The sequence below is a fragment of the Platalea leucorodia genome (assembly GCF_965183815.1).
Source record: "Platalea leucorodia genome assembly, chromosome: 4".
NCBI lineage: Eukaryota > Metazoa > Chordata > Aves > Pelecaniformes > Threskiornithidae > Platalea > Platalea leucorodia.
In genome coordinates, this window is record NC_138826.1 from 71,922,996 (window position 1) to 71,947,570 (window position 24,575).

The 24,575-nt window shown below is 39.2% G+C and overlaps 1 protein-coding gene across 3 annotated transcripts in view; it reads right to left on the bottom strand.

The window, feature by feature from the left end:
* LOC309589329 (peroxisomal membrane protein PMP34) overlaps positions 1-24,575 on the bottom strand; it is a 51,832-nt gene that overhangs the window by 24,669 nt on the left and 2,588 nt on the right. The window contains exons 2-12 of one of the 3 annotated variants that reach the window (XM_082309362.1): positions 21,868-21,925; positions 20,536-20,605; positions 20,356-20,426; positions 19,753-19,819; positions 19,093-19,177; positions 16,906-17,016; positions 15,434-15,536; positions 12,033-12,149; positions 11,267-11,330; positions 10,009-10,103; positions 1,757-5,789 (exon numbers count right to left, since the gene is read on the bottom strand). In XM_082309362.1, the coding sequence (XP_082165488.1) occupies positions 5,661-5,789; positions 10,009-10,103; positions 11,267-11,330; positions 12,033-12,149; positions 15,434-15,536; positions 16,906-17,016; positions 19,093-19,177; positions 19,753-19,819; positions 20,356-20,426; positions 20,536-20,605; positions 21,868-21,925 (970 nt within the window). In that variant the 3' untranslated portion in view covers positions 1,757-5,660. Of the gene's footprint in view, positions 1-1,756; positions 5,790-10,008; positions 10,104-11,266; positions 11,396-12,032; positions 12,150-15,433; positions 15,537-16,905; positions 17,017-19,092; positions 19,178-19,752; positions 19,820-20,355; positions 20,427-20,535; positions 20,606-21,867; positions 21,926-24,575 lie in introns of those variants that run through there. The other 2 variants (XM_082309361.1, XM_082309363.1) reach the window with 2 other exon arrangements.

Below are 24,575 nucleotides of genomic sequence, written 5' to 3' on the forward strand. Positions count from 1 at the left end.
AAATGCTTTTCAGTTTAGATTACTTGCATTTGCCATTATTAAATTTAATCTGCTATCATGCTACTTGTTCAACAGCCTTATTAGTTCAGACCAAATGTTCCTTAGCCACCTTTAGTTTTACATAGACCAAGTAATTGTCAAACACAAATTTTGGTGCCTTGATGTTTGTTTTTTTTTCCCAGGCACTTGATAAATGTCTAACCTCTGTTCTAATTGCACATTTTTGTGGTCTTCTGTTTTTTTTCCAAAAACGCTAGTAATTCATTCCAGTTTTGATTTTTATTTCTTCTGGTTTGAAAAGTTTCCACCCAAGAGACTAAAGAAAAAATATCACGGATTACAAAATGGCTTCTGAAAATCTATTTTTCTCACGCATTTTTCCTTGTTGTGTGTAACACACAAAAAAGCTAGAGCAAATCTTCTTTTAGAACAGTTGTGTTCATTTTTCCTTATAAACTGTTAGCAATAAGCCATTTTTTTAGATTCATTTTTTAAAATCTGAAATAAGAAAGCACAGGTGGCGCTTGGTGCTTTTCTTTTCCAGATGAGAACTAGACACTAGTGGCTGAGCTTCAGTGTGAATTTTCTCTAGTGAGAGGCAGTGCAGTTGGCAGCAGCTCAGCCGCTTCATTCTCCATGTAATACCTTGATATTTTTCAATCTAATTCTGATTACTTCCTAATAACTTGTACCTTCAGCCTATTTTAAAAGGTAATTTTATTAAACACTGCACTGGTTGTTAGGTGACTGCTCTGATTTTCTGCTATGATACTTTTCTTTCTGGAATGCAAGATGCAAACTAACTCATTTCTAGAAACTCTCACCCTCCAAAGTGAGAACATTAGATTTAGAAAACCATAGGTTTCAATAATGGAATTTCCTTTACTATTAACTGATTTAGACCTCACCTCCTTGTTATTTACTTTATAGTTCACAAATAAGCACCTTTTCTTTCTGAATACCGTTGTTCTATACAAATTATGCTTACCATCCGACTGCTTCAGCTGCTGTACTTCAGGAAGAAATTCCAAGACAAACTGCTACCCCCAATCCTATAATCTTTCATATTTAATTTATTTACACCTAGTAGCAACTTGTATTCCTTGTAGCCACTGAAATGTTTGTACATCTAAAAAATCCTGGTTTTAGTAAATGTGTGCAACCACAAAGGTGCCAAAGTTTGTTACCCACTTACTTTACAAGAAGAGTCATAACACATTCTGCAAATACATTTATTTATTGACAAGATCTCAAGTTTGTCTGAGACCATCAATCTAGAATATACATTTCAAAAGCGTATTTGTACATCAAAGACAGGTACAGTAACACTTCATTAGCAAGATTACAAGTTAACATCTTGATTTGGTTAGTCATCAAGATTCAGATTTATAGGAAAGTCCTCGGTTTCATTCAATAGGACCTCCAGCCAGCGGGGGTGAAGGAAGGTTTGTCTCGCATAAGGTTCCTGTTTGTGAGGACCACACCAGGAGAGTGTGACTTACCTAAACTCTGATTCACAAGGTGATCAACTATTTGCAGTAGCCCAAAGTCACCTGAATCTTTTTGTTGCTCCATAGCACAGATCCACCAGACACCACCTGACCTGCTTCATTTCTTTGTCACCATTAAAACTGTTCCTGCTTCCCCTGTATTTGCTTATATCATACTACTGACCTCCTGTGACTTGTCCTGTAGTACTCAATGTAGTCGTCTCTGCATCCAGTTGGAAGTTGCCATTTTTACTCCATTTCAGCTCTTTGGTAATCCAGAATTGCTTTTCTACAACGCTGCCCTCACTCCGTCACATATGAAGTAAGGTTGAGGCCCACCTCTGCAAAGCTCTGATTATGGTTCATGAGACACCTTTCTCTAGACATCAGAAGAAAATACTGCTACCGTTTTCCTAGTGAATCACCCTCCTGCTCGAGGATGCCAATCCACTTCTGGACGGACACCAGCCACTATCAGACTACCCTGCAGCCAACAAAAGGAAAAAAGCCTCTACCACTATCCCAACAACCCACTTGCCCTACAGCCCTGAAAGCACTGCAGTATCCCCCAGCCTAGATGCCCCGTGGGATTTCAAAGGGACTCCAAACACTGCCAGTCAGGAGTACGCCATGATCCACCGGAAGGTACATGCCACAGCTGACCTGGCTCCGACTCGCCCCGGCTAGGTCCACAACCTCCCATCCTCTGGGTGAAGGATTCTGCTCAGAGCAGTGGCTATGAGCTCTCATAACAATATTGTTTGCTCTTACACCTCACAGAAGGCGGCTGCACAGGCACATACGAGAGAGTGTGGCTTGTATGAGCTTTATGCAAAGGCCCTGAAGGTAACAAACAAGAAAAACGAAGTGACGTTCAAAGACTGATTTAAACTACAGATACTACTGCTGGCCACTTGCAACAAGCTGTTTCTACACGGCTTTTTAATACTCGTTTATTGACCCATTCTGCCTCTGGCCTATCACTGCTCTGCCCAGTCTTGTTCCACCTGCCTTCACCCGACTTTGAGACAGCCTCGCTCCTGCCCATCTGATCACTGCCTTCCAACAAAGACAAACCTAGCCACTTTGACAAACAGCTTTTATTCACAGCCCAACACTAAAGTGAGAGAAATTAAAAAAAAAAAATTCTGGCAAATTATGAGACAGGCACCAAGCCTTGCATTCGCCACATTACGATGCAACAGGGCTCACTGTGAAGTAGCAGAGTCTGGAAGTGGCATCTGACCTGGCATTTCCTATTTTCCCTTGGGGCAGCAGCTGAACCACAGAGAGGGCAGACAAGTCACTCCGACTCACCCACACGATGTAATAGGGCTACGACCCTTTACTACCAGCCGACTGCAAGTGTATCACCATACTCTCTGGCAGACCAGGTCATCTAACCTGTGGCACCGGAGTGGCCAAACAGCGCAGTGCACCACTTGCTTCCAACGGGAGAAACGCACACCTGAAGCTGGGCCGGCACCTCGGGCCGTGCCAGCTGAACCATTCGTATGCCCTGGCAGCTCAAGTGTTTTTAGAGTCAAATCGTCAGCCAAGCTGATTACTGCCACCGCACTTGTAAGAACCACCCCTGCTCTGTGCTGCAATGGAAGCAAATAACCCGAAGGAGCTGCCAGTAAATACTGGAGCAAGCACTGAACAAAAATAACAACTTACTCATATAGCTACTTATATCCCGCATTTGGAACTTAACATCTTTGCTCATCTCCTGGGCAGTTAACTTTCTGCACTTGCACTTCTGTTCAAAGCAGTTTAGCTGCACGGATGTCCACATGCCAACTTGGGGAACTGAGATGAGGTCCAGACATCTCCTCAGTTAACTTACCAGATAACATTAAAAACAAAAAAAACCCCACACCAAGGGAGCCATGGGATGTGCATTCCCAAAGGATCACAAGAATTCAGCTAGATTGCTAATGCTAACACCAAAATTAGGGAGAACTTTTTTCTTGAGTCAATCAGCAATAAGGGCAACTGATGTGGAAGCAAGCAGGCAGGACACAGATATGACCGCTTCTACTAGCTAGCAGTAACTTCCTACTTTTGACTAGTCATGGGTAGACAGACACAAACAGCTAAGATGGAGTAACAGGAAACTGTACGGAATAAATTCAAGATGTTCCAATTCATGCACAGCACAGATACACCAGCCTGAATGAAGAAGTTGAGTTTCAGCCTATACCGAGAGGTGACCTACTTCAAGTATCTCCTCCTGGGAAAAGGAGATCAAGAGTATGACCAAAAGCCAGGCACACAGCAACACTCAATCATAACTTGAGTTCATTTTGTCATGAAGACAAGCCCTTCAGCTTTTAGTTCCAATTTAAGTCACAAGTTGTATACACAAGTTTAAATTAAATGTGGAAGTGCTTCAAACAAAATAGGTTTTATCAGAAAGTTACAGAAACCCAAAAAGCTTTATTTTTCAAAACCATACTTTATTTTTAAAGGCTAAGAGAAGTATTCAGAACTATATCTCTTAAGCAAAAAGATTCACATTTCATTCTGCAGGGTCATTAGTCTGAGAAAAAGCATTTGGGGATTTATTTTTTGCAACTGTTGTTGAGTTCCTACACCAATCCAGATTTATTTAAAAATGGTAACATCTGTTATGGCTTAAGATACAGAATTACAAAAGAGTAACACAAATGTTGAGACTCAAGTGGTGAACAGGTAACTATGGTCATTTTTCCACAGAAAGATAACGTTTTAGGTAAGACAAACAGAAGCAACAACTGTCTTTATTGGCAGACAACCAACTGAACATCATCAGCACAGACACTGCTTCAAGGATACCCATGCTGTTAATCCGCAAGCATTAGAAAAATGTTCTGTCTGCTCCAATTACTTCACCTTTTCCTCTGCATCACAAGCCTCAAAAACATGGAAGTATGAAACCATGACAACAGCTTTTTGTGGGTTTGGTTTTTGGGGTTTTTTTGTGTGTTTTTTGTTTGTGTTTTTTCTTTTTTTTTTTAAAGAAAAGGATACAAGAAAAGATGGAAGACTACAGTATGTGGTGAAGGAAGAAGTCATCACTGCTAAAGAGACAGCAGGACTTTGGCCAAGAAATTTTAATCAGTAAGCATGTAAGGACTCAAACTGACTCAGAACCCAGAGCTGCAATTTTGTTGGGTATTCTCCCCTTCACTGATTTATAACTCTGCATTTACATGTTCTGGATGGCTTGCATTCAGTGGGACAGAGGTAGCAATGAAAACAAGATTCCTTCCCTAAAGTTTCCAAATAGATGAAACCTGGTAAGCATGGCCCCAAAGAAGGGCAAGTGCAACCAGCTGAGGACCTGCCAACTGGGAAAGGACAAGAGCACAAGCACAGACAGTAAGCTGCTCTCCCATACCCAGACTGATAAATAAAATGTTACAGAAAGGTGCTGGACAAGAATTGAGCAAGTAACAAAACCTCTGGGGCCTCTGCAATATGTACTTCATGCCAGGTGGTGCAAAGGATAGGACTGTACCTTTGCTGCACAGTTGTGGTGATCAAAATATTACGTTATTTGCAGTACTGCCAGAAGTTCCAGTGTGTAACTAGCCAGCATGGTTATACTGATAATTTTAATAGCTATATAAAGTCAGTCACCCATTTAAAAAAAAAAACAAAAAAAAAAAGGGACTTTTATTTGCAGACAATTCCTTTATCCAGTTAATTCTTCAGACTTGTCCCACCTTTTCTATTTGTGACTAGGCCAACTTTTCTGTCCTAAGGGGATTAAGACAGACTTCAACTGTTAAAGTTCCTTCCTCTTTGCTCACTGAGAGTAATTAAAAAAAAAAAAAAAAATCCAAAATAACACAACAGCAGGTTTTTACCTTACACTCCTGGAATATTATGATTTCTTACAGGAGCGTTCATTCAAAGGAAACTGTCTGTAATACTTATAATAAAAGGTTGCAACTCTTGGACAAGCAGGGATGGTTTAAACTAGGTCATCTGAATGTAATTTGAGTGCTATAAACCAATCATTGAATAAAGTCAACACTTGGGGCTAGAGAGCAGTTCTCCTTAGAACACCCCGTTTCACTTCTTAAGAAGATCAGAGGTACAATGGTTTGTTTTATTGCAACACTGGTTAGCCAAATCCAATCCTTCCCATTCAGATATGATTTTTAAGAACCAGGGATATTATGGTTTACTGCCAAATTTGGCAGACAATTTACTGATGAGATTCATGACCTTGGGATTGTTCTGGTACTTGGACATATTTGCTGGGTTCTGGGCAACATCTTGGAACGCAACCATAACTTCTGGATCCTGCAGGACAAAAAGCAAAAAAATTAGGGCATTTGTAAAACAAGTCTACAAAAGTTAGTGGTTATGTTGTTACAACATGAATCTAGTCTTGCTCGGCTTTTCACATGACAAGACTAGATTAGAGTTTTGGGCAAGATGTCTCTAAAAAGAACCCAATGATACAGTGCATGCTGTTAACGCTGCATCAGTAAACACTAGTCATTTCTGAACTTGTTACAGTAATAGTGCAATGTGTGAGAAGGAGGGTAAGATAAAGAGTTCTTTTTACCCAAAACAGGAGCCATCAAACACAGCCCCACCTACTGGATTATTTCTATTCAGGCATCTTCAAATGCATTTTGAAGGAGGCAGGAGCTCTATGTGTGCAGCACACATGATAGGATAACCCCCCTCCAGGCAATAGCTGCTACTCATCCCTTTCACCTCTGTTTCTTCCAGCAGCAGAAACTTTAATCTGCTGGACTGTGAGCAGATGATGTGGCAATGTTTGGCTTTTAAAAATGCATCTAATTCTCAGTCATTCCCCACCACCTCTGATAAATCACAACTAGAAAAGAACCTTGTTACCTCTCATCACACTACTGTGTTCCAGTTAATAAATATATTCACATATACATTAAAGTCAGTGGTCAAAAGAATACCAACTTCATCTTCTCTATTTAGTACGAGAAGCATTAATACTTTTTTCTGTACTTCTAGTACACCTTTGGCCTCCATTACACTAGAATTGTTTTTACTCATTTCACATGTGCATGTTTTGAACAGTGCCCTTTAATAAATCTGTATAGACCAATTTTACATCTCAGCCTGGAAAAAGGTTTCCATTATAAGCAACTTCTGCAAAGATTCAGGTTTTCTTTAATCCACCTAAAGTGCAAGCAGTTTATTATGTCCAATACAAATCATCTGCATCAGCTGTAATTTCATTTCCTGTTCTTTCTAGCACATTTAAGTAGTTTCACTGAAAGATACGATCTTCCCTAGACTTCTAGCCCACTGCTACCACAGATGGATTCTTTGGAAACCATCAAAAACCAGCTGCTGTCCTCAGAGCTGTCTGTGTTACAATAACACCACCCTGTATCTACTCTAGCATCAGACACAGACAAAAGCTGTTTAACAAGTCTGATCCAAAATTGCATTTAATAGGTGTGGACTCCACTGAAATCACCCACATCGTTTGGTCATGTTTTATACATGTTAGGAACCACGAGTCAAGTCTTAGCTTTTGTTAGAAGGATTTACAAGTGTTTTGTCTCCCTCACAAAAGGCAATGTGCAAAAGCCTATGAAAAATAGGATGCTGAAATTCAGAAAACAGACACTAGATATATTTTCTCTACAGGATTCCAATGCAAAGGAAAAAAAGATGACTTTCACAACCTCAAACTTCTTGAATTTCTAATTTCAAAATAGGGCACATGACTATAAAGATTGTGTCATGTTGTTAAATCTGTGTTTTCACCTGTAAATGAATTCGGAACAAAAAGCTGAGTAAGCTTAGTCACTGGTTTGTGTCAAAGCACACCTGAACGAATGTTAAATACCCAATTTTATGCTACGTGTTTTATGATCCTGTAAGTTCACGGCAAGTAAATTACTCTGTACTTGTGCAACTCCCTGGAAGCCCTCAACCTTAGACTGTGTTTATAAAAATGTTTAACACATCCAAGGTTTCACATTGATGAGCAATATTATCACAATAAAGTTTAAGACTGAAGATATCAACATTTCCATAGGGAAATATTTAGTGCATAAGGTGGAATGGGAACCATTGCATAAACAACGTTAGTGAAACATTCAGTTTTCTAATGGTCTAGTTGTTAGTTGCGGAAGGATGAAAAATACTTCTAAGGAAAAAAGTTATCACTATTCTTTTTTCCAACTTACACATTTTGGTGGAAGTCTGGGTCTAACATATGACTACATGTCAAATAAGGAATCCATAGGTTCATCTTATGCATCACTGCTTTTGAAAAGAACTTATATTTGACCCATGACAGCTCTCCAAAACACAAATGTCATGTTGTGTCCAGAGAAAGCAGTTGCACATAAAAGAGAGGAAGTACTACAGAACCCTCCAGAGAGCCACAATAGTAAAATAAGAGAAACACACACAGAAATTTCAGCCAATTCTTCTGGAGACTAAAAAGCTTAGGGGCAAATGAACTAAAATAACATGCATTAGAAGTCACTGCAAAAGGTCAAAACTACCACTGTTAAGACGACTAGTATCAGCTACCATTTAAAAAAAAAGAAAAAAGAAAATATCCTGAAGACAATAAATCTTCAGGTAATGGAACCAGAAATCTTCATTAAGAAAGAAGTTTTTACACTAGTTTGCAGACATTATCATCTTTATGCCAATGATGAGCAATAACTTCTGTAAACATGCCCTCAGGCAGCCGTATCTGGTTCTTCGGTTGCTTCTACAGATGACAAGCTGAAGTTGACAGCATAACCGGTTTAATCTAGCTCATGTTCAGGCACACACAGTTGTAAGGGTTACTGAGACGTTAACACACTCAGGCATATTTCAATGTTAGCTCATGGAGAATAGTCTCAAAGATGATGAGACGATAATCACCAAGAGATTGAGAAGGTCTTTACTCTCAGCATACTCCAGTTTCAGCAGTAACTCCTCACTATGAAAAGCCTCTATATACTGTTAGTTAAAACAGTATCTTAAGATTAAAGATTTGGGAGTGACTTGTGTGATTCAGTATTTTCAGACTTTTTTGTAACACCTCAGATAACCTACGTAATAGCTGCCATCTACCATTAGCCGTCAACACATTCCACAGTTGCACCGAGCAGAAGCCAAGCAGTAGAAGCTACTGTCTTTTAAGACTAGAGTTTACACTACCAATTCAGAGAGGACAAGAACGTAGTCAGCTGGACATTTTAGGAAAAGGCAGCCGTGCAGACATAGGTGAAATGCTGAATAAATCATATCTAGATGTAAAGTTTGTACAAAGAGGTCAGCAAGAGACTCAAGGCTTTGCTGACAGGTTCTACATGTTAAAGCCTGCCTGCATTATCAGAAAACATCATCAACGCACATTCTTGCAACGGAGTCCTACAATATGTTGGGGTATATATAATCAGCATGCAATGGAGTCTTCTTAAAGGCATGTGGCAAGCACTTAATATTTAGCTGCACCTCAAAGCTCTGTTTTCAGCAACTCTAATTTCAAACTCCTGTATTACAGCATAAATTGGCCAGGTAATGAATACAACTACAAGTCATGGGCTTTTTTTGGATGGTTTGCATGCAAATCAACACTGCTGACTCTGGCAGCCTAAGTAAAGGCGTATTTCCAAACACCACCAACCATTAAGGGAACCCATGAACTTTTGCATGGAAAGTGATGCTTTTTTTGTGATTTCAGGGCACACCAAATAAGGGTCCCTTGTGATGCTTTTATTTAGATGGGGATCACAGTTGTTCAATGAGATGAGAACACCACGTAACTCTACTTTAATCACAGCAATCCAGAAAAAGTAACAAGACACTTTTATACTTGATCACATTAGTACGCAAATATAACTATATAGCTCAGATTTCTCCCAGCCCACCTGCCCCTAAAACTGATGTTGTCAGATATCTTCTGTTTAATCTGCTGGAATACGTTTCTTTTGTACAAGTAGTCATGACATTGAGCAATTAATTAATTGAGCAATTAATCAAGCCCACTGGGGAAGTAAGCTTTCTGAACATGGATTTAGAAAATGACAGATGCAGAACTATTCTGATACTACTCTGCCTCTGGCAAAAACCAAACACTTAATCCCTTAACAGAAAGGCAATTCTCATCTCAATATTATTGTAATATATTCTGTCATTTTTTGTTTGTGCGTAATTATCTCGCCACAATGTGTGTGCATTCAAAAAAGCAGCAAGTGAATTACACTGTGTGGAAAACAACCATCCAAGAGACACAAAAGAGATGAGGAACTCTAGATAGCACATCGTTTTGCCTATCATAGGCGAGTATGGGGCAGGGAAGGGGGGCATCTTTAAGCTCCCATCAGTTTGAAAAATACCTAACATTGATTCCAGACAGTCTGGTGCCACACACCCAAGGAGAGAATTTCACAACAGAAATAAGCAAGCATTCCATTGCTATCCAGGTCACATCTTTCTTCCTTCCTTTAGCTCATAGGTGCTGTTCTTCCCTCGTTCAGAACATTTAGCTTTGATTTTAACAAATACTCACCTGCATGGCTGCAAGGACTTCTGGATCACTGAGAATCTCATTGAGACCTGGCATACCTGCCATTCCTGGCATACCTCCAGCCCCAGGAAATCCACCTGAAAACCCAAGACAAGAAGAATGCATGAAGAAAAACATTTAATTCATCTATACAGGAGGCTCACTGACAGAGACCAAGACATACTTCCTTTGCCACACCCCTAAAGCCATGTCTTCCATAAGGCTTCACCTTCTCTTTCTGTGAAGACCTACATCTTATTTCATCCATGTTTTTAACCCGATTGAATAGGAGGCTTGTAATGAGTGTCTAGCATCTTATACACAGATATTTTTCTGGTTAACTTAAATCAGGTAGGTCTCAAGCCCAGAACATAAGGAGTTTGAATGCCTGGGGTGAACAATTCAGGGCAAAAGCAGATCAGTAGTAGTATGTCCCAGGCACATTCCACATTTGGCAGGAACTTTAGGTTTGAAAAAATTGTACCACCAAAAGAAAAAAAAAAAAAAAAAAAAAAATCCCTGAAGCAAAATGCCTGAGGTTCTGTTCTTGAATCCTTAATCAGCAGCTACCCCAGCTGTGCTGAGCAGGGTAGATACGGTCTTTATTTGGTTCCCCTGACAAGCTGATCCGGTTGGAGCATGCATGCAGCCTATCTCAACTACAGCTCAATCTTCAAGAGCACTAGTACTTAGTCTTGTTTCTCCCCAATTTATTGTACCCCAAAATAACATGGAAAGCCCGATTTTCGTGGAACTGTTCAAGGACAGCTTTTCTATAAGGTAAACTGCACTACCTCTTTTGAGAGACTATTCTGTTCAACAATAGCAACCAGCACAGATTTCCCTAATGTTCAGTCCAAATTTTCAACTTTAAAACTATTGTTCTTAAGCAGAATGGGTCCAAGGCACCCTGGGTGACGGTGAACAGTTAGAGGACAGCTTTATACTAGTATTTCAGCACATATTATTAAGCAAATACTGCACATTGTTTCCTCAGACCTAAATCCTTTCATTCTGTTATCCATCATTATTGATTTCTGCCTTCCCTCTACTTGCTACCCAGCATCAATCCTCTTTAAGAGAAAGAATCCCATCCCTCTTCCCACTAGTGCTCAAAGAGTTATTTGTAGACAAGTTCTAAACCTCCTAAAATATTTTTCTCTCTGCCTTCAGAACAAATGCTTTAAAAACTAGTTATAATACTCCACATGGAAACAACAGTCATCTCTACCTCAAGTATTGGTGCTTAACAATAAAATACCTGGGAAGCCACCCGGGAAACCACCAAACTGAGCTCCTCCTGCCTGTCGTCTTGCTTCTTCCTCCTGCAGATGAAAGCACATCATTCCACACAAAGCAATGGAACTGCAGCCTGTTTTCCACTGCTCAACTGGTTTTAGGAGAAAAAAATAGCTGAGACTGTTTCAGGCAGGTAGGCCATCACAATAAACAAAGCACTTGACTATGTACAAAACCACTGACAAGAAATACCAATGTCTACTCTTACTTTAGTATGTTTTTGCAGATAAGTTACGCAGAGTGTGTTTTTACTGAATATCAACTGTATGATTTGGTTTAGCTCCTCAACTTACATTTTTTAGAACTAACTCCCACCCCCAACATATTAAAATATATCAGGAAAGCATGAAGAAAAAGGAAGCAAACTGTGTCAGAAAGTGAGGAAGAGAAGCAAAGTATTATCCTGAATTTAAAACCTCCCACTTCAGCAGATGTACGTATTTTCAGTGAAAACTATTCTGGTGCAGTCATACAATAACTGACTTCTTGAAATACAGGATTAGTAGAGATTCCAGAGCCTGTTTTTGTCATAAGCAATAAAAGCAGATGCAGTACAACGCCCTCTTCTCCAGATTTCATTATTGGTCAAGTAACCAAGACAGAAATCAACTCTCTAAAATTTAGTTCTAAGACTTAAAATGAAAGCAATTCTTCTCTACAATTCATTTTAACCAAAATAACTACGACACTCTTCTAATTATCAGAAATATTAAAGCCTAAGTATTCACCCTTTGTGCTCTCTCATGCTCCTCTCGTGCCTTCTTCACTCTTTCCATTCTTTCCTTGATTTCCTTTTCTTCACGCTTCCGCTCGTATTTTCGGCGATGTTCTGCAATTTTCTGAGCCTGTTACAATAAAATACCAAGATTTTATATACATTTCTGGCATATCAGACAATGTACTTCAATACAAAATACATGTAAACATAACCATCTGCTTTTACCAGTTCTTAAAAATAAGATGTGACTTCACATCCTAAAAGCCCTTTTGTTTTAGGAGCCATTTGCTACTTCCTCTCTATGGCAATCAGTTATTCATGTCTAGTTGGTCCTCACTGGATTCACCAGAACATGCACTCTGGTATATTTTTTTGATATAGAGCTCTGGGACTTGCACCATAGTTAGAACTTAAACATGTTATCATTCCACATCCCTTCATGCTTTTATGCCAAACTATTAATTTCTCCAGGGCTAAAACCAGCAACTGCCCCAGGAAAGGGAATTTTCACTGGCACAACAACAGGAAGTATAATTCCCCCTGCACACACACACTTTTTAGATAGTGTCATTGGTGTGCCAGATGCCTTTGCAGCATATACAGTTGGACATAAGCAGACCAAAGAATTCCCGAACGAAACCAAGAAAGGGCTCTTGAGGAGAAAGTTTGCTTCCTATTATTAGCTTTTTCTCAAGTCTATCAAATCTACAGCCCCAGCAGAAAAGAGTAGTTTGCAATGAACTCCCCAAGGCTCCTCACTCAGGGCTCATTATAACGATAGAGCACTAACTGTAGCACTGCTTTCCTGAAACTAGAATGTATCCTTCTATAGCATTGCAAAAAAAGGTTAACGATTTCACAAATTGTGTATGATGGTTACCCTGTAACACTCCTGTAACTAAAAAACATAGCAAAATCAAGATTCAAGAACAGATACTAACTACTACTACAATGGACACTCTTCTATTCTTTCAGAATACTCTTTAAATGAAGAAATGATTTTGTAAGTAGTGAAGTTTCGATACAACTTATTTTAGCTAGGAGATATTCGTTCCATAACACATCATTCTTGAAGTGCATCTGTCAGAGAAAGCATGCTGCAGGCAGCAGGACTGACTGATATTGAATGCAGTACGTGTTATCAGAACCTGATGTTACAGCCATTCAATAGTTCATTAAGAGAGAACTAAGTGTTTTGGGTTTTCTTTTTTGTAATGAAACATAAAGAGTTTCCAAAGTTTTGATTTTCATTGTTTCTAACTATTTCTCAAAATGAACTAAACGTTTTTAGAATTTGACTCAGCCTTTCAGCTGAAAGCGCTGGGAAAGCTGGAAGTGAATAAATTAGGTGAACGTTATCATATTCACTTATTAAAGATAAAAAAAATCACCCATGAAAAGATCATACATTTTTCCTTGAGCTACACACACAAATTCTCAGACAGCTGGCAACTACACGTCAACGTATCACTAACATACTCTGCTGTTTCTGTGCACGGGCAATTAACTAGGAAATAAAAGGTTCCCCCTCAGCCAAACACTAAATATAGCTCTTATAAAAAAGGTTGATACCTAAGACCTAATTACATTTACCACAGATCAATAGTCTCCAACACAGAAGACTAATAGGTTGTAAGATGGCTTCCATTGTTGTTTTATTGGAGACAGTGTCTTCTACAAAAAACTGAAAGCTGAAGTTTTTAGACACAGGAATGTTTATGCATGCGGTGGGTTAAGCTTGGCTGGCTGCCAGATGCTTACTAAGCTGCTCTCTCACTCCCCCTCCTCAACAGGACAGGGAGAAAAAATAAGATGGAGAAGCTCCTGGCTTGAGATAAAAACAGGGAGATCAGTCATCCACTACCATCATGGGCAAAACAGACTCAACATGGGGAAGATTAATTTATTGCCAATTAAAAAGAGTAGGATGATGAGAAACAAAGACAAAACTAAAACCATCTTCCCCCTATTCCTCTTCTTCCCAAAGGTGAACTTCATTCCTTCATTCCTCACTCTTCAACCTCCTCTCCCCACCGCAAATGGCACAGGGGGATGGGGGCTGTGGTCAGTTTCTAATACTGCACCTCTGCCACTCCTTCCTTCTCACACTTTTTTCCTGCTCCAGCATGGGGTCCCCCCCACAGGATACAGTCTTTCACAGACTGCTCCAATGTGGGTCCTTCCCACAGGCTGCAGTTCTTTAAGAACTGCTGCAGCGTGGGTCCTCCACACAGGGTATGGTCCTTAAGCAACAGACTGTTCCAGCATGGGTCCCCCAGGGGCTGCAGCTCCTGCCAGAAAACCAGCCTCTGCGTGGGCTCCTCTCCATGGGCCGCCGTTTCTGCCAGGAGCCTGCTCCAGTGTGGACTCTCCATGGCCTGCAGCTTCCTTCAGGGCACATCCACTTGCTCTGGCCTGGGGACCTCCATGGGCTCAGGGGGGACAACCTGCTTAACTAAAGTCTTCTCCGTGGGCTGCAGAGGAATCTCTGCTCCCGTGCCTGGCACACCTCCTCCCCTTCCTTCTTCACTGATCCTGGTGTCTGCAGGGTTGCTTCTCTCATTTTTTTTTTTTTTTCTTTACTCCTCTCTTTCACAGCTGTTGCACTGTGTTTTAACCCTTTCTTAAATACGTTATCACAGAAGCTGACTGGCTCAGCTTTGGGTCTGTTTTGGAGCCAGCTGGAACTGGCTCCGTCTGACATAGAGGGAGCTGCATGTCTCTTCTTACGAGAGGCCAGCCCTGCAGTCTCCACCTCCCCCCAACCTTGCCACATGAACCCAATACAATGCAACAGCTGCAATCTGTGGTCTGTCAACCCCTCTAAAGGAATATGCAAAACAGATGAAAAAGAAAGCCTGCTATCAACAGTCTCAGATTTTTTTTTTTTACACATAAGTTCTTCCTTAGAAGAACGCTGTGATCAATCACTTGAGAAAAGCTGAAAACCAGTCTTACAGAGATTACGCTGCCCTCATGGGGTAGACTAATGAAAGTACAAATCACAGCAAAGAGTGTTTCCTTTGTAAAACATGTTTAGGATGAAGCTTTGATCAATTTAGAAACATCTTGAAAAAAATCCGTTATCAGTGTTCTCTTGCTCTTCTGAATGTTTTTAGTCTAGATTCTAAAATGCCTGGAAAACTTCAACTGCTTCAGATTCTTCTGTTAAGATTTTAAAAAGGAACATATTTCATAGTTTGGTTACATGCCCAGCCCCAGAGACTAAATTTCTCTACACACAGCCATAAACAGCTGTGATTGAAGACAGAAGTATTTATGAACTCAGTTTGAAGTGTCAGATGACACATTAACACAATCCCACAAGACAATGCATATTGGAAGAATGTGAAGGCAGCAACGTCACTCAAACAAATAGAGGAGGGACCTCCATTATGCCTCCCCACTTACTCTTGGTTGCACCTCCTTCAGCATGGCACTAGCATCTTCATCATAATCCAGTTTACAAGCTAATGCAAGATCACGAGCAGCCTCCTCCCAGTGACCCAGAAGTCTGGAATTCAGAAGACACCAATATTCAGAAGGAAAAAGCAAACTGAACTCTTATAGTTCTTCAAAATATTTACAACCATGTGGCATTTTTACCTGCAGCTATATGGACTTAAAAGTTTAATAATCACAGTGTTTTCTGTAACATGCATGCCACCATGCCATTAGAGGATACTTGCTTGCTTCATACCCTTGCAATAACTTTGCTTGAAGTAACAATGAAGGGAAAAAAACCCTCCATCAGCTAGTGTCATTGTTTGCCATGAACAAGAAGGGTCTAACAGGGAGAAGGTACCCTAGATAAACACGTGAAGCACACTAATAAAAATACTCTGCACCACTCAGCACATGTTCAGTGTAAAACTGCACAGTGTTCTGTACAAGTCCATGCCACTACTACCTCAAGCTTAAGTGGACCCTCTTTACTCAGCACTCAAACACCCTAGCTAACTGGATGCACCATGTCTTAGCTGAAGAGGTCATACAAGCTACTGTGCACACTTAACTATTCATTTATACAAACTCTTGATAATCAAAAATTTAAGCAAATAGTGGTATTCCTAAATGGTCAAAGTACTTCTGCTTACAGACAGGTGTTAATCCAAACTATGCTCCAGTCTTCTCACTCTTAGGCTCCATGCCATTTATTAAAACTGTAGACATTAACAAACTACTCTCTGACCACTGTTTAAAATGCCCTTTTTTTGCTAAGTTCTATTAGCATTTACTCCCTCCACTTTTATACAGACCGTAAAAAGTGTAACTTTTTTTTTTTCTGATTTATTATCTTTAAAAAAAAAAGCTTTAACTACAGTTGGGGGATGCATGCTGGCCTAATGCCATTTTAAATAATTACACTGTTTGCTTAATAGCACTCTTCAGTTGCAACAAATGGTTCCCTTAATAACTAGGCAGTTTAACTTACTATGTAAAAGAGCTCTAGGATCTAATGGAATAAGGGCAGCAGAGAAATGCTTAAGAATTATAGGTTAATAAACAAAAACTGAAGTAAGTGAAAACAGAAGACCTCCAAACAAATAAAACCCACAGTCCTAGAACTCATAATCTTTAGCAAATTACAAAATGCTATTCAGAACAGCAGTAACCCATTAGAAGATATGTTTTTAAAAAAAAAAAGGAAAGAAAAAAGAGACAGTGCCAGAAGGACTACTCATAAATTGGCATCAATAAATCACCATCATCCTTTCTTTCCTGTAAGCCATACACTCAGCACAATAGTTTCTTGGCTCATGGCTACTGCTCTCAGGTACAAGACAGACAGTTCAGAGACACAGAGAAGGAGAGAATGCATAAACAAAACTGTTCCCCCTAAGTGAGGAAAGAGAATATCAAGTACAGCCGCAGTTCATTACCTATGTGCTTTCCCCCTCCATTTGTAGGTCTGTGCCGAGTCAGGATTAATCTTGATGGCTCTGTCACAATCTCTAATGGCAGCATTTGGCTTCTGTAGCTTCACAAAAACACTGCGGGAACAAGAACATTTATTGTACGTATTGAAATACCAAGTTACTAACTTAAGCTGGAAATAATTTTGGATGACTAACAGGCAAGCTAGCGAGATAATACATTTGAAGAGCTGAGTTCAAAGAGATTTTGTAGTGATAACGAAGTCACTGAAATTTAGTGTGTGTGTCCCCCATTGCAGGTGAATCATTAGCAAGAAGCAAAAGCGTTCACTGTTCAGACTCAAGCCTTGCCAGCAAGAATAACTTTAGTGCACAAGGAAAGGATGCATAAAGGCAAAGGACAGTTCAATTCCATGGTGTTTGGAGTCTATAGCCAATGGCAACTAGCAATTTGAACAAAACAACATTATGCACGCCATATTACAGTCTTTAAAACAGTAAGACAAAGAAAGCACGAGTTATCATACAGGCTACAAGGACCAATGGCTACAATCATCAGGAACTACAAAAAGAGATAGGAGGAGAGTCATCAAAATTAAAAGAGGCAAAACAAAACACAAACCCAGAAAACAGCCTCAATCCCTTGTCAGTTAAGTGAAATAACTGCAAATTTTACAATACACAATCACATCAGATTAACTAGTAGGGCAGTACTTTAGGAGGTTCAGGCATTTCAAGTTAAAAATCACTGAAGGAAACACTATAAAACCATTCCTGAATTGACAAAAGTATTTGATATTCAAGATATTTCAAGTCAGAACTTCTGCCCCTGTACACCTACTTGAAAACAATTTATCAGCAATTAGAGCGCCTGCAAGTAACTTCACCATTAAAGCTTGTTATAAAGCAAGCACAAAGTCACACATTCTTTTCTAGAAACAAACAGGTGGACACTGTGTCGGGAAACTTTCTCAAAGCTACACATCACCAATGAGAGACTTTCCAATGCTGCTGGCTGCACAAAATCCCTAGTCTCCCAAACACACAACCCCCCCTGAACCAAAACCCAAGTCCACCAGAGAGGTGGATTACTCACAGCACTTGATCAGCACTGCCATTACACTGCAGGTTTTACAATATCCCAATATATTGTTCGCTTATTTCTAAAATAGACGAAATTGAGGTAACTTTTAAACTTCTAACACTCTTTTTTTCATTGCTAAACCCAGTCCTGAGAAGATATGGCACTATAAAAGGTTTTAAAAATACTACTGTGATGGCAACAACCACAACAGTGTATTAAGGTACACAAGGGGTGTTACATGCAAAAACTTTGATATGGAAAGGAAAAAACAGCAAGGCATGTACCAGTTAAGATGTACGAGAACGGTACAGTTAAAGGACATTAATTAATCACATGAAAGTCATCAAAAGTTGAACATTTCCTTGAATTATACCTTGCTATGGAAAAGATCCACTAAACTATCAAATCATCCATGGTTAGTGTTTTTTTTGTGTAAAAGGAGAAAAAAAAAAAAAAGTCTGTGGGAGCTTCTCCTTCTGCAACCCATACTTGCTTAGTCTACCTCAAGAATTAGGAAGATAAATATGTCCGTGGATTATGAAGTTAGGGCTACCACACATCAAATCTGACAACGTTCCCAATGCATTATCAGCAGTTTGGTAGATGTAATTAGCAGCAACGTGGATATTGAATGGGTTGAGAAATAGGTGTGTCCTGTTCAGACGTGGGGCTGTTGAACAGAAACAAGTCTACTTCACAGTGAATGAATTCATTTAGCAGGTACAACAGGGAGAGAATTCACATGATCCACAATTAACTTTGCATCTAAACAGGACATGATTTCAATCATCATCTTAATCCCAGAATAAACTTCAGATGTTACAAGTGTTTGTTATCCAGCATTATTCTAACTCAACATACCAAAAGCCATATTGCCACAATGCATTTTGGAACATCATTCTGTTACTTACTCTATTATCAAGATTCTTTATATGGCTGCTTCAGCAAATCTGCTTAATCACGTAAAAGAAAATGCATGAAGTGTACTTTTCTCTTTCCCTCATGTGGTTTAAGTTTACATAGATCCTCAAGTTGCCATTACATTTAGGTTCCTTAGGGAAAATAACAGAACAGGCAGAAACATAAGTCGCTAGTTTATAATGACTCACCTTGCCCTCTTGGCATACAAGATGGCCAAACAAGGATTCAGCTTGATAGCATCTGTGAACAAGTCGACAGCCTTCTGAAGTTCACCTAAATATGAGTACCAGTACAGTCTCAATCATTACGCAATGAAATTACATCCAAATTGCCAAACCTGCCTTACAGGGTGTTATGTCCCTAGGCACCTCTTAAATGGAACATTGTCAACAAAGGAAAATCAGTTTCTCCCCCTTGCTATGTTACTGAAGTACAAACTCCAAAATTAATACTGCAGGGGAAGAGACTTTTCCCAGTTAAATTTGTGCATTTAACTTTGTATGCAATCAAATAGGAAGTCACCTCTTCATTACACAGCTTTTCACTGCATTAAGACAAACCACTAGAGACACTAATGATAATATGTAGATAACTACTATAACAATCAATCTGTAATTAAGATGCTGCAGTACCTCATTCCCCCCCATCCCTGCCCAAAACTATAGCTACATTGGAAAGACAGCACTTAAAGAAGCTTTCATGTTCTAGATAGTTTTGGGTATCCAACAGGAAGTGAGTTTTCTCTTCCTCGAAAGCATCCAAAATGGTCCAAGATATTTACTTCCTTTTTTTAAATGGAGAACCAAACTTAATGTCCTTGAATATGTACTAAAAACCAATTTAATCACCTTCACTTAGAGCATTTATCGCTTCAATCTTCTTCTCATTAGCTTGATCCATCATCTCTTCAGTTACCTAAGAAAATAAAAAAAATTAAAAACATACACAAAACCCAAAAGCTGTAGAGTCCAGGCCACAATTACCAGCCAAAGACCAGCTTCAGAGAGCGCCAAAGAAGGGAGCTCCAGTTTTCTGATTCTAGAACCTTGTTTATAATTTGCATTGAAATCATAGTTCAAAAAAATATAACTTTTTGCTTTCAGCTTGAGGACATTAGCCACCATTATTTTTAGCTAGAAAATGCTCAAAAGATAAGTTGAATAATGGCAGATTTCTACATATCTAGTTTTCATGGGTGTTTTGATAATTTTTTTTATGTTTTCTGACCTGATTTTCCTCACTGAACTTTTTAATAGACTCTAACCTTGAATAAGAAAAGACTGTGGGTTTCTGTTTAGTAAGTTTTCTGTTTAGGAGAAAAAAAGCCAAAGCAACAACTGACTGCCTAGCTAATATAGTACTCATCCCCCCTCTAGCTGCTATCCTCGACTAAACTCAATACCTCTCTCTATATTTCCTACTGCCACAGACATTGAAAATATTGTGCTTACCTCCACATTTTCATCTCCCATTTCTTGAGGGGCATCATTGTCTGGTTCAATCACTCCCTCATTGTCAATTTCTGGGGGAAAATCAAAAAGCTAGATTAAGCTTCATTTACAAACAGAGAGAGGATTTCCAGAATCATGTTCGAATTGGTTAAATGTGATAAAGTCATCTGTTCTCCACACCTAAGTCGCTCTCTTCACTTTCTGGTTCAGGTGGTTTAACTGGCTCCTCTGGCTGTTCCTCTGCTTTGCCCTGAAAGAGAAATGTATTTGTGAGCATACATTATTTCTGACTGATATTCTATTCCCTCTCTAATAAATAACAATGCATCAGAAAATCCAAAATTAACCTTCAAAGCATCAGATTGCTCCACAGCTCAACTGCTTTATTTTTAAAATACAAATCTCCTTTTTCTTCCTCTCAGATTAAGTCTATCATGCATGCAAATAATTCACAGCCCAAATTTTGACTCATGAACTTCTACTACTGGTAAAGCCTGTCCTTCAAATTGCGTAATTCAATAATCAAAACCAAATAATCCAGATAATACCCAATTCAGAACCAGTTTTGCAACCAACCAACCTTTCCAATCTTCCTGCCTTCCCTCACACATTCTCTGGATCAAAAATTCTCTCAATCTAATACTATTAAGCTAAGGTCCTTTAGCAGTGAACAATAAGCTGGTGTCAATGATCAAAATATTGTTTCCTTTTGCCAAGGTCAGATATCTTTGCCACTTATACATACTTCGAAAGTTTTTTCAAATGTTTTCCTATCAACTTCTAACTACATTACTAATTTCCTCTGAATCCCATAACTTAGCACGTCCTGCTTTATCACAGACATAAACTGCTTGTCTTCATATTCAGTGTCACAGACTATACTCACCACAGATACATAATCCCTCCATACAGTTCTAACTAGCCAGTAATTCCAGTATCCACTGCCTTGTTAAATCAAAAAAGATAAGATTCTACCTTTTCCAAAAGAATTTCAAGCTTGGGAAAATCCTGCTATAAATATCTATAAGCCAAATGTATTATCTCCATTAAAACAAATGAACAAGACCCAACAAAAAAACTCTTCCACAATACTGCCTTAAAAAGCTGATAGTTCAACTCTTCAATTCATTACCTATTATGCTCACTAATATTTCTTCTCATGCAAAGATTATAATTTAATCCACTAATGACTACAGAAGAGGTGTATAAACAGACAGTGAGAACATAAAAAAGAAATCAAGACTTTGTTTGGCACTTGCATTGCACAGAACATCAGGCATTCAGGATTAGGCAAATGGAGCATAACACTTGAAACAAACTAGGAAGCCATCTGCAACAAGTCATCTACATCATGCAATGGGCAGGCTTCAGACTGAACTGTCACATTCACTCACCCTAGCATATTCACCCACCCTATTTGAGTGAAAAATGGCAGGAATTTTTACCCTTCTGCTCAGTAATTTTTGCAGTCTCCAAATGTTAGTTTTCAATGATAAATTCTTCACATCTCACCTTACTTGTCTCCTCTGTGGAGGCATTGGCTGGAGCAGGCGGTATTGTGCCTCCCATGCTTTTCAGAAGAATAGAGAAGAGAAAAAACAAAACAGCAAGATTATCAAAATAGTGACATGTGTTTTATGGATGCAAATCCTGCTGATAATCTCATCTTTTTTGTTGTGACACAAAACACAATGATCCAATTCACTGTAAAACCAGCAAATGAAAAGCACACATCCACCATGCTTTTCTCAGTGTAACATAATGCACACTGTGTCTGTTGGCTCTTTCACCCCAGAACTCCACTGTTACTTGTACTCATGCACATCACACATGACCCACCCACCCACCCACCCTTTCTCACATGGAAAAGCTGCCTCCTTGGCTAAAAGTTTTAAGTCAAAACTAAATATTATTATTATAGATATTACTAAAATTAGAATTATTTTTTGAATAGACGTCAAACAAGTTAAGAGAACCCTAATGGCCTAAAATGCTTATGCAATTAAAAAATTGCTGCCTAGAAAACAATTTCATTTCTCTTATGTATTGCAATATTTGTGCCTTTCCTTAGCTACAAGTTAAGGAGCATTCTCTGTATAGCCAGCATTCTTTCAATATAGAATAACGTTCTATATTATATTGACTTTGGTTAGCAGCCAGAAATAAGCCTAGGCTGAATTCTCCAGCTGTTTCATATAACATCTAATCATACCTAATGGCAGGCTGCCACAAGGACTACCATTCCCACCCATCCTTTGCCTTGTGTTCCCATCTACCGATAGTTTTCAGTTGCTTTGGCCATACGCACTCCAAAGGGAAAAAATGTTTCTATCAACTCAACAGGCTCAACCAATGCCTTGGGGCCCCACACAACCAGTTAGACGTGATGCAGGGGAGAGGAGAAGGAATTGGGCAAACAGGCAGGAGGAACTGGAAGGGTGCAGGATCTCTGCTTTCAGGAATCGGTGCAACACAAAACTATATCCTAAGGATGAGATCCTACAGCTTCTTAAGTCAGGCTGCTGCAGTCCCCTTCTCCCCTCTTTCCTCCCTCCCGTCAGCAGCACCACCTCACAGTCAGGCCCTAAGCTGGCTGAAAAGAAACCCAGATGGGGGGGGACAGGACAGGGACAGGGATGAATTGGGGGAAGAGAGGGCAGAAGAGGGAAGAGGAGGTGGCAGGATTGACAGGTCCTGGCACCAAGCCCTGCAGTAAAAGGCAAGCAAACAGCACTACACTACCTCTAGTTTAGAAGAATAAACTGTCAAGAAAAAAATACCACAAGTTACCAAAAAAAGGCATCTTCTCTATTTATTGCAAAAATCTAGATGTGTCTCTGGAATGCTGACATTACTTAATCTAAGTTATACTGCAAGGACTAAACAACTGCAGTCTGATAAATCGTTACAGAGCTAGGCAAAAAACACAGTACCTGTAGTAACTGTTACTCCTAAATTTTTACCCTTGTAGGCTGACAATAGGGCATATAATTCTCTACCAGTCTCTAAAAATCGAAGAGTTTTCCCTAGGACTATAGGGACTGTCTAGAGGAGCCTTGGACCTTCACTTCTGCTATGAAACTACAAATTCCAAAGCATTTTAGTAGTGCTAATAGCAAATATCCAGGGTAACACAACGCTCACAAGTTAGGATCCATCTAATGCTTGCTGGCAACACTTTTTTTTTTTTAAACAGTAAGAGTCTTTCAAAGCCTGACTTACTGGAAAAAGACTGAGAACCCTCTAACTCAAAAAGGTCAATAACATTCCCAACTTCCAATAACATATTTAAGAACAGCTCAAATTAAAAAAACACAGGAATCAAATTCTTGAGCAATTCCAGATTATCAGTCTCAAGATCACCTGGTTTTAAGTCTGACGCCTTGAATCATCTCAAGGCTGAAACAAGTTGGTCAGTCTCCTCTGCCCTCTTCACATCCTCGTGAAAACTACCCAAGTCTATGAGATATGTTTAAGCAATAGATACACACATTTTAAAATATGCTATTTCATGAACTGCCAAGGCTAAACAGTTTCATTCCTAGTCCTTGAAAATGATTTTACTATTCAGTTATCCTCTATTGAATCTAGAGTTACAATCCCAGAACAATTCAAAATCAAGTTACTCTAAAATCATCCCTTAAAACAGTATTTGATTACAATGACTGAATGCACAGCAAGGATATGCAAAGTTTGCAGTGCATTTAACCTCTGCAGTATACAGATACGAGACACTCTCGTAGCAAAAGGCAGGTACTGAGCTGTATAAATAGCTCACACACACACACACAAAAAGATTTTAAAATTAAAACTTTGTGCCAAAACAGAGTTGTGGAATTCTCATAACAACTCTTGGGAGCTGTCAGGACTCCACTGCAACAATGACTCCATACTTCCACCCATCACAGCAATGAGAAGTGCTGATTTTATGACTTGTTGGAAGAACTGCAACTGTTATTTCTGCATCCACTTTCATCACTGACAGCAAAATTATCGTTAGAGAGAAACTGGATTACCAAGAATTCAAAAGGATCAAAATCTATCTGAACAAAACAATAACGAAAAAGGCAAAAAGCCCCGTTCATCAATTAGGGATTCTGTGCTTTATTTTTAAGGACTGCTATTGTTTCTTTGCTCAATTCCAGGTTTTTGAAACATTCCCTTTAATGACTCATTTTGTAACAATTCAAGACAAAATATTTGTATTTTTATTCAATTAC